At 33.7% G+C, this 11,572-nt stretch overlaps 1 protein-coding gene across 1 annotated transcript; it reads left to right on the top strand.

The window, feature by feature from the left end:
* Positions 1-623: 623 nt before the first annotated feature.
* LOC107193704 (peroxisomal N(1)-acetyl-spermine/spermidine oxidase) lies at positions 624-8,066 on the top strand. The gene is made up of 6 exons (XM_015583197.1): positions 624-766; positions 1,399-1,749; positions 3,076-3,267; positions 5,265-5,590; positions 6,885-7,163; positions 7,857-8,066. The coding sequence occupies exons 1-6, from the start codon at positions 639-641 to the stop codon at positions 8,027-8,029; spliced, it is 1,449 nt and encodes a 482-aa protein (XP_015438683.1). The 5' UTR covers positions 624-638; the 3' UTR covers positions 8,030-8,066.
* The last annotated feature ends 3,506 nt before the right edge of the window (positions 8,067-11,572 follow it).

Raw genomic sequence — 11,572 nt, 5'->3', positions numbered from 1 at the left:
CAGACTTTTAATTTCTACTTCGAAACTATACAGTTAAATGCTGTTACCATTGCTGAGCAAGTGAAACGACAAAGTCTATGTCATTCATTTTTCTATTATAAAACACAGAACTACAAACTGGAGTCATAAATGAAGATTTTTTAGATTATTTAGAAATTTTATTCATATGAATGAATGAATTAATTTGATTGTACAAAATGTTTGTAAAGTAATGGACCATGTTTTAGAAAATTATCCTGCCCAGTGTAATGATAAGAAAATGTTACAGGTTAACAAACTCTTCTATTTTAAAACTACAATAAAAAATTCTTATTAAAAGGAATATTCAAAATAGCTTCCTTGAACACGAATACAGTGAATATAAAAATTTCCTTTTTGATTGATTCTCATTAGTTAATCGATGTGTCTTTTAAATGTAGTGGATTATCCTACGGGGAAAGAACCAATTTTGATTAACACATGAAGGGAACGTTTAATACGAAATTTGTCAAAAGAAAGTATTTGTATAAAATTAATTTGTATTATTCGTTTCGAACAGACTTCTCTCGTCGGAAAAATGTGGAGGCGGAGGAAAAAAACAAGAGATTCCACCATGTACGAAATTGGCCAAATTCGAGTCCTGTCAGCTAGATCCTTGTATGCTGGATCCGTGCAAGCCAGAGCCAACAGTGGTGATCATAGGTGGAGGGATGGCTGGACTTTCAGCAGCACATCGATTGGTACAATGCGGCCTTCAGAATTTTACGATCTTAGAGGCAACGGATAGGTATGCTTTAGACCTTCTTTTTGAATTATAAAATACAGCAACAATAGGAATTAAATTTAAATTTTGTAGAAGATGTAAATTCAACTGGAATATCCGAATTCTGGGGGTTACTATTCGTGAAAGTATACGTGTAAATAAATAAACCATAAGAACTATCAATTTTAATCTTAGCGTTATTAATTACACTTTTTTATTTTAGTATGAACCCAATAAGATACCTAAAGGGAAAAATAAATTTCTACATTTGCGCCTGTCTTTATAAATTACTTTAGAAAATGTTATTTTGCATAAAAATCCGCAGTCTAGTAATAAGTAATAACTAGACTGCGTACTTTATGCATTTATAGCCTATAGAGCTCTGTGAAATACAACAAAAAATTAAACTTTCATCGGATCCAACGAGGTCTCTATTTTATTCTGAACCCAATAGGATACTTAAGAGGGAAAATATATTTCCATGATTGCTGATGTCTTTATAAATTACATTAGAAACTTTCATTTTGCATAAAAATCCGCAGTCTAGTAATAACAATCCCACCTGACCAGGTTAAGGGTTAATATTAAAAAGAAGACAGATTGTAGTCCATACCGATTATTATTACGGAGTGTCGACAATGAATCCCTTTTTGCAGACCAGGAGGACGAATTCATTCATGTTGGTTGGGCGACGTGGTCGCGGAAATGGGAGCCACTTGGATAGAGGGTGGATGCGTGGCGAATCCCGTTTTCACCCTAGCCGCTCAAGAGGGTCTTCTGAAGCCGCCTGTCTTCAGGCCTGATCCGAGTCGGGGTCTTTTCTGCACGAGCGACGGCCGAGCCATCGATCTTCCTGTCAGCATCACGGCTTATCACACCTTTCGACAAATCGAGCAACAGGCGGCAACCCTTTTCTCCCTAGGCTGTGGCCGCACCCACGGTACGTTGCTGAACTTCATGGGCGTCCGAATACAACAGGAGCTCCACAATTTCCCCGAGGAGCAACGGTACAGTTGCCCAGGTCAACTGCAAACTTTATCAGCAGTGATGTGAACGCAGTTATGAAACTCAGCTGAAACTCCCACTACCGTCTATACCGGGTGTAACAAAAATGTTGGAGGACCCGGAAATGGGAGACTCGTGAGGTGATTTGAAACGAGTTTTTCCTTAAGAAAAATGTTATCCGAGGCTTTGTTAACGAGATATTAACGAAAAACCCCGACCAATCAGAGCGCCAGTCTACCACCCGAGTTCTCGCGGTAACGTTGACTACTAATTGCAGCGCGTACGTAGTGTTAAAGGTCGTATGAAATATTTTTTTAATCTAAATTGAGTACTGTTTAGTAATTTAAATGTTCAACGAATGTTTGTGATTTAAATAAATAATGAAGGTTTTGAAAATATCAGGGTTATAGATGTGATATAAAGATGTACATGTTTTTTTAAGAATACATACAATACTTATAAAATCTTGAGCACTATTTAGCCACCAATTATTATCCATTACTTTTGTATCAACGTTCAATAATCAGACGTTCATCTTTCAATCGTCTAAAATTATTTAAGAAAAGGTTGCTGTAACTCATTATAAAATTTTTATATTCGTTAGTTTGTATAACTGGAGAGTCTTAAGAACAAAATTACTTTAAAATTTCATCAGAACTGTGTACTACTTAAATGAAGATAGACATTTAAATTTTAGAATCGATACACTTTATTCCATACTATAAAATATAGAAATGACGTCTCCTTACTTCCTGAAGTAATGAATTCGTTAACAGTTAAAACGGAGGTTCTATATAAGTCCTTCTAAGATATTCTATCCACCTCAAATGAAATTACCTGTTAATGATTTATCGTAATTCCGGGTTCACCTGTCATACGGCGAAGCAAACATTCGAAATGGTATATATGTACAGGGTGTAAGAAAAGTTCTGTAGGTCTCTGAAATGTGGCACTTGTAAGATGATTTGGAACAAGTTTTTCCTTAACAAAGCCTTCGATACCATTTTTGCTAAGGACAAACTCGTTCCAAATCACCTCAGCAGTGACCCATTTCAGGGACCTACAACACTTCTGTTACACCCTGTATATATTTAAAGCAGAATCTGTTCCCAATACAGAAATTAATCTAAACATCAGTCAGAAATGAAAATTAAATAAATGTACTTATAATTCAATTCTTCATTATACTTGTTATATAAACGGAGAAATGTTTGACAGTCGAATGACACATGAGATCCTACAGCTGACACGTTACATCACTGCGTTTTTAATTACACGATATCGCGGATTGTTTTCCTACGACACCGTTGCCGATTTTGCGTTTTCAGATACGACGCAGCCAGGGTGATGTACGGAATGACGAATTGCGTGAGGTGTCGATGCGGCGACGATCTGTCCCTCGTTTCCGCCGATCAGTTCGGGAGTTACATCGAGATTCCTGGCGGTAACATCAGGGTGCCCCTTGGATACGTTGGAATTCTGGCCCCCCTGTTACGAGATTTACCAAGTTGTTCCCTCAAGTTAGTTAATAATATTTAAAATTATATTATATTATATTATATTAATATTATAAACACATTCTTTAAGTAATTATTACATAGACTGCTTTAACCAGTCTTAAATACATTAAAATATACATACAACAGAAATTAATGACATACTTACATCATTCAAAATCTGAAACATTTAAACAAATGTAATATTTTACGTAATGTAATGAACATTCAATACCAAAAAACTACTTCCTCTATTCTCATGATCTGTGTGCTTATATTTTTGTCATTAATTCTCACTTTTGCTGAAAAATCCATAGAAATTTTAGAACAGCTGTTTTTTTATTTAATAGATGCGACTGATCAACACTGCAATACACAACAAATCGCAATATTCAATTTAAATAAAGAAGTTAGTGATCTTGATACAATATAATATTAAAATATACAATTATGTATTAATCAATCACTACATAACTACATACTAATTTTGATTCCAAAGTGTCAAATTTAAAATATATTCCCATCGGATGTGTATAAACATAGCAAACAGATCAAATGAATGTATCAAATCTCGATTCATTAATGCCGCTATTAATGTCCGAAATCGACAAATTAGGGAACGAGCGATTTCATAATATTATTTCGATCATTCAGGAACGTTATTCTAAATATCCTTATTTACTTATTGATTTATGTAACGGGGGCAAGTCCCGTTTCTTCACAAATAGTAGTACATACATGATACAAGAATCAAAAATTCGTGTACAATCGGGGACGTTCATAACACAGTTTGGTTAAAGTTAAAATTCCTTAAACGTTTCTAGTAAGCCCTCAATAGACCGTAGTTATTTCTGCAAATATACCGTTTTATGGATAAATCTCTTGAAATTGCATGCAAAGGAAAATTTGTGTACTTTGTTGTGGGTCTTGGTAGGTTTCTCAAAATCTATACTATAGTGAACTTTACACGGTCAGATAATTCTATAAATCAGTGATGTGTAGACTGCAGCTTTTATAAATTTATAACAAAACAGAGTCTGTGAAATGCAATAGGAGACGAGAAATTCATCAAGTTCAAAATATTTTTTATTTCATTCTGAACCCGATAAACCCCCTAAAGAAAAAAGAATTACACATTGTTGTTTCAGAATGAACAAATTCTGTTTTCGTAAATTGTTCTATAAAATATTATTTTCCATAAGATCCACAGTCTAGTGATGTGCAACCTTCTGCGCGACAGTTATTTACCAAGGGCCCGCCGAAGTTATTTGTACGATGCATTTTAATTACCTAAAGTGACAAAAATGAAACGAAAGATAAAGGAACTCAATAATTTCTAAATTAATAAATTACGTTTATAAAATTGCAGTTGCAGTGGCCCGATGGGATTATTGGATATTCAATTTTGACTCTGTGCAAAAAGCAAAGGTTGCTCGTCACTGCTACAAATGCGTAGTCTAGTTATCCATTTCATCGGATCCAGTTATCCATCAATGCACAAAATCCTAAGTCCAATTACACTGTTCAACAAATTTGAATTTTTTTTCGTTCTTGTAACCTCTAATAAGCGTTTCTGATAGACCTTTATGGACTGAATACGAATCTGCAAACCGTTTCTTTGCAGCACGTCCAGTTTTTGAGAAAATCAATTTTTAAAAACATTGCAAATTGTCTACTTTGGAACTGTATTGTGCTTCTACAGTAATAGTTATACAATATCTTTTGACACGAAATAATTGTCTGGGTTCTTCCGAACAAAATGATATAAATTACTATTATTGTATAGACATCTAAATATATTTAAATAGCATTTAAAGTGAAAAGGACACCGAAAACACACCACTTTGTGCTGATATTCTTTAATTCATTTAAAAAACTGGACGTGCTGGAAAGAAACGGTTTGAAAATTCGTATTCAGCTCATAAAGGTCTATCAGAAACGCTTCTTAAAAAGTGCAAAAATTTTTAGCTGTTGAACAGTGTGATTAAAGAATTACATGCACTGTTTATTTATTACACCAGATACTGTAAGCCAGTGAGCTGCGTCAGGTGGGGCGCCATAAGTGACTCTTGTCCCCGAGCAGTAGTGAAGTGTTGCGACGGCGAAGAATATCCAGCTGATTACGTTATCGTGACCGTGCCCCTCGGCGTTCTGAAGCATCAACACGACAAGCTTTTCTGCCCGGCGTTGCCCGCGGAGAAAGTCGAAGCTATATGTAAATTGGGATACGGATACGTTAACAAAATATTCCTGGAGTACGCGCGGCCGTTCTGGGTTTGGAAAGAAGGCGGCATCAAACTGGCTTGGTCGGCTGATGAACTTGCCGATAGATGTGACTGGGTGAAAGGTTCGTGTACTTTCTTTTTTAGTACAGCGACGACGCACCGAAACATGTATACCAATATGCCGTTGTCCGGCAACATTCTGTGTGCCTTTCCATCTTTTACTCTCTCCTTCCGATTCCGATTACAATTAGGGGAAACGTGTCTAAAACGATCACTTTAAGGCGTAATTTATATAAAAAATACAAATGCTCATTCTTTAAATAAAAGTAAAATAGTTATTGTAAGTTAATCTATCTATGCTTACAGAGCATTAAGAAAAAAAAAACAAATTCAGCGACCTTAACAATCATACCGGTGTAATGATGCTGTAGGAACAAACAAAATTTATAAAATATGGTAGGGTACACATTGCAACCTTCAGAATGAAAAATACAAGGTGGAGCACCGAAAACGGGCCACCTGAATATCTGGTCTGTTACTGGTGATAGAAAAACATGTGTCAGACCAAACTTATATGGTATCGAAAAGCACATAATTTGATGTGAATAGTTTTTTGTTAGGTGGACGCGTAGAGGTCATATGAAAGTCAACTTCGTATTTTCACTTCAAGAACATTAGAGAAAAGATTGAAGAAAGTTAAAGATTACGTGTCCGAGAGTAGGGTCATTAATTATATAAGTTTGATTCGTTTTAGAAAGTGCGAAAAACGCGAAGATTTGCGGAACAATCTAATACTAGTATACAATAGTAATATCGAAATTCACAGAGGATCGGAGAAACAGAATAATATAAAACAAAGAAAAAATGCAATCAATTTCTTTCATCAGTACACTATCAATTACTTTCGTTAGTTAACATATGCTTCACTAATACATAGGAGCAACACATACACACTCCCGTCCATAAATATTAGGACACTTATCGAAGATAACGTGATAATACCTTATTAGTGCAATAGTAATTAAAATAATAATTTCGTAACTCCTTATTGAGTGGGAAATAAATATTTTTTGTGGGATCTTAAAAGTCAATTGACAACGTGTATTTAAATATAAAAAAATAAATGTGGTTCACAATATATATATTATTAATGAAGCATTATGATTCCTGCATATAGACCGGGTGTCCCAATATTTATAAACAGCAGTGTAAGTAAAATTAAATACTATAAAACATGGACGTACTCAGAGGGAGGAGGCAGAAAAAAAGTGGCTTTTGCCCTTTCCTAGAAGAAAAAAATTAGATTTTGGATTATGCTATAGAACGTATTGATTAATTTTTGTTACATATTTGATCAGAAGAACGTCTGATCTTTCCATTTGACATTCACGTCACAGAAGCCTTTTTACGTATTAGGAATCTCTAATATCGAAGAATTGTCGACCTCGCAGCACGTTCTGTGTGCATGGATTTGCGGCCGCGAGGCGGCCGATATGGAATTGTGCTCGGACGAAGAGGTCGTGGAGTCGATAACAAGAGTTCTCCGACAATTCACCGGTGATCCCACGCTCCCGTATCCGGCTAATCTTCTCAGGAGCAAATGGTGCATGGATCAATACTTTGCCGGTGCATATAGCTACATGGGACTGGATAGTACTGTTGGCCATCAGTGTGATCTAGCTAGTCCTTTGCCAGGTACTCCTTATCCCTTACGACGAGACCAGAACCACGTTAACAATTTCAACAGGTGCAATGCTGGTGATCAAGGAAATTCCAGACGGAATTCTAACTCACGAAACAAATTTTCTCAATGAATGTATTAAGTACTTTGGATCCACCTGATATCTTTATCAATGTTGGTGTCAATTATTTTTATTTATATTCCTTGATTTCGTGTTATATCCATTCTAGTAAAAATTTGTATACATATATAGTGGATAGAAAAGGTATTCGCGTTAGAAAGATTAGTCAGAAAAAATTTTGAAAAAATTGTTATTGGTCGGAATCGCGAAGAATATAGCAATGGTCGCTTTTTACAACTTTTTTATCTGAAACTGTAAGGAATCTTTCTAACTTCACGAAAAAATTCAAGTCACTTGGTTCAAGTTTAAAAAAGTTTTTCTATTTTAAAGGATGTGAGAATATTTTTTTTACCCACTGTATGAGACTTCCGGTCGCTCAGGCTTCGCTGGCGCCATCTGGAACGCGTCAGGTTGCGTTTGCGATGATCTGAGATTGAAGTATTTAATCTCGTATTTTAATCGATACATATAATACAAAATATTTTTCAAAGTGAAAATTCAGTAGAAACCTTTGGTGATTTTTTACATTTGATTTTTTACTTTTTTTTCTATCTTCACAGAGTTCTTTATTTGCATGTTTCTTTAGGAACGTGTGAACCAATACCACCTATTCTGTTGTTTGCTGGGGAAGCCACGATCCCAGGACATTATAGTACAGTTCATGGGGCGCGGTTGAGCGGTATTCGTGAAGCTGAAAGAATAATCCAGTTAACGAAACGATTTGGAGGTCCACCGAAAAAACCGTCCGATAAAAGCTGAGTCAGTGAAGAATTCGGTGGAGGTATTAAAAAAATAGAAACACCGAAAATGTATATATGTCGGGTTTTTCGTCCGAGAGCACGCTGGTTGTCCATGAATGTATCAATGTCAGCACAAAACTGAAATTTTTGTTATTAAAATTTACTGTAACAAAAAGATTGATGACCATGTATCTTGTAAAGTGCAAAGTGATGATTGTCTTAAATTATTGGATATGTATTTACACTTTTTTGATTTACAAATTCAGCATGTCTTCTTATTGATATACTTTACTTATTTGGGCGCCATCAATTTTAATAAAATGTGTAATTTTGACGATACTTTTGAGCTTTAGTGTTTTATTTATTAGGAATAACTAAGTAACTCACTATAGTTCTGAATTATTCTTTTAAATTTTAGATTCAGAATATATTTCCAATCTTCTGTTTAGTCAAAATGGCGGAAAATAATGGAAACAAATAACGAATATTGTTACAATAGGATTCGTGTTTGAATAAGTTCGAAACGAATACAGAGTTTCGCCAAAAAAATTATCGACTACTTATTGATACACCTAATATAATATTACACCTAATATAATTGTAATAGAAGTCAAAAGTTAAAGGTCTTGAATGTGCATAATACACAATTTATTTCATCCTCGTTGATATAGTAACGAAGACACTTGGACAGACATGTCCAACAATTATTTATCCTATAATACACACAGGTATGTATCTATTCATTGAAATGTATAACTTTTTGCAACAAACGAAATCACATGTTCAAATAAAATTTCGCACATCGATATAACAGGTACATACGTACACACAGGTTACATTTCTGTTTATTACTTCCCGTTGGTCCCGTTTAACAGCAATCCGTGTTATTTCACCGAGGAAACGTTCTTATTTTTTATATTAAATACAACTGTAGTTCGACACCTTCTTAAAACTATTGTTAAACTAATATTTTCCTTATATCTTTCGCCTGGCATCAAAATTGTTCGTAATTTTGTTTTAAAATTTTATGAATATGACGAATATTTTCATTATAATTTTGCGACATTTCGTACTGAGTTATTACGATTGGATGGTGTATTACAAATACAAATTGTGCAGAATTATAACGAGTGCATATGAAGCAGTTAATAATTTATTTTTAGGTGTGCCAGTCAGTAATCCACTATTTCTTGAAGAAATCAGTATTCTATGGAAATCAAGGATTTTTTATGTTTCATTTTTACTAACAATGATCTTCAAACACCCCACATCGTTATTAGTCGGTGAATAGTTAGGAAATTATTTTTAATTTAGAATACATCATATGATAATTGAAAGAAATAGTGTATTACTTATTGAAACACCTAATATATCCAGAATTTTTAAGAACGTTTACTCGTTCGATAGACCAAACCGTGCAAAGTAATTCTAGATCTATTTATTGTCCCAGTTGCAGCACTACTTTTACATCAAACATACCATAAATTTACTCCAAGCAGTACTATTCCTTTGTACTAGCAAAAAATAGTATCTTTCTCGTGACATCTTTCGTATGAACTATGGCGAGCATGTGATTGTTCTTATTACACAAGTATTTGAAGCATTCTTTACAGTTCACAAAAAGTACATGGTTACAATATTTCATATCTTTACATAAATCTTTGCTATAAACAAATTTTTACTGAAAAACGATAATTATCAATATTTCTATTTACATTTTCGATTTAAAACTAAATAAAGAAGGCAGTAAGACTTAATATCAGAATTAAAAGTAAGAAGTAAATCTGTGTAAAATAAATTAAGAATTTTTTCATTTCATAGATGATTAAAAAATAAGATCACTGTAGAGAAACTTTAGTTTATATTAATTACATATTATATTGGTTGATTAAGAAGGAGATTTCAATATTTCTAAGAAAATAGAATAATAAATTTTGTTTCGGGTGTTAAATAAATTGAATATATAAAAGTGTATAGTACTCATAATTAATAAACTGCGGATCTTATGCACCTATCGTATGAAAGCCAGACAAGAACTTTCAACAAGGTTGATTAAATTTTCTGTTTCTAGCAATGTAATTCAGTTTCATATTTGATAGATTTACTAAGTTTCTAAATTTTTTCTTTACTTTGGAAAAGCAAGAAGTTACACAAATATCCGCAGTTTCTTCATAATGAATGCATTTTCTGATTTTCAATGTATTATTTAAAATGTTGAATTTCCAATACGATTATGATAAGTATATAACTATAATACTTGAGAACACGGATTATTTCTACGAAGGAAAGACAAAGACATTTATATTATACGATATTTTGTCTTTGTTAGAACATCGTATATACACAACACAGTTTGCAGTTTAAACTACTTACTAATCTACCAATAGTTCATACAGTATTCGCTTTCGCATATATGCTGGGACATTACTTTGTAAACCACAGAATATCTTCATCATTATTATATTCGTATAGAACATTCTTTGAATATTTTTCCTCAGAACACTCTGTAAATATTCCTTTACCTACAAAATTCACCGCTACTAAATTAATACATACTAATATACACATACAATATCTCCAAGTTTCATGAATGATTAAAAAATTGTTGATAAAAATTCATCATCATATTATCTAACTAATTATTTACAAAATATTCTGAAGGATAGTTTGAAAACACATATAATGATGTGCAGAAGTATCGAGCCAAAATACTTTTTTATAATACAGCTTAACGTACAACTATGGTCACACTATTATTAAAAATTCATTGTGATCAAACAATAATAATGGATAAATTTAATGCATTTTGTGTACACTAAGAAATTTCTTTTACAACTTATAGAATAATGTTTAGACTCAATTCTTTTATACGCCACTAAATCGGATCATTCAATGTGATCGAAATGATCTACGATTGTTTCATCAAATACGAGTATTTCTTATTCCAGTCAAAGGAATGTGATAATTTCGTTCTTCGAGAAATATCAAACAATGTCTAATTCCTTATAAGTTAGCGATGCATAAATTCCATCGAATACGTTGCTTAAAACACGATAAAGTTCAACAATAACATTTAGAACAATCCGCTTTTCAAGATGCATTCTATAGCTGCGATATCTACATTAGTACTACAGGGGTTCAACATGAATACAACATAGCGATGGCGTAACACCGTGTATATTTAACCTCTTCCGATCTTTCGCAATTAATTTACAAAATTTACATTAAACCAACAGAATTACTGGAAACGTGAACAATAGGGGATTATGACACATACGTATATCTAACTCACGTTTCATTGTTCAAAATTGAAGGAATTTTCGCAAATACCTTCTGGTTTACAGTTTCACACCAATAATTATGCAACACAGTTGCAACAGGTGCATGGTGTCGCTATGCCACGCCAAGTATTCGAAGAAAGCGATCTAACGGGGAAGATTAAAGTGTTGGTAAAGTGGCACAAGGCAGCAGATAATACTGCGTGTACATGAACTACGCGTACGTCAGCTTGAAACAGGATTCGAAGAACGATCTTTGGCATTTTATGCTCACGGGACCTGTC

Source organism: Dufourea novaeangliae, unplaced genomic scaffold (genome assembly GCF_001272555.1).
Source record: "Dufourea novaeangliae isolate 0120121106 unplaced genomic scaffold, ASM127255v1 scaffold25, whole genome shotgun sequence".
NCBI lineage: Eukaryota > Metazoa > Arthropoda > Insecta > Hymenoptera > Halictidae > Dufourea > Dufourea novaeangliae.
The sequence above is the reverse complement of the archived record's forward strand: the minus strand, read 5'-3'. Positions and strand labels throughout refer to the sequence as shown.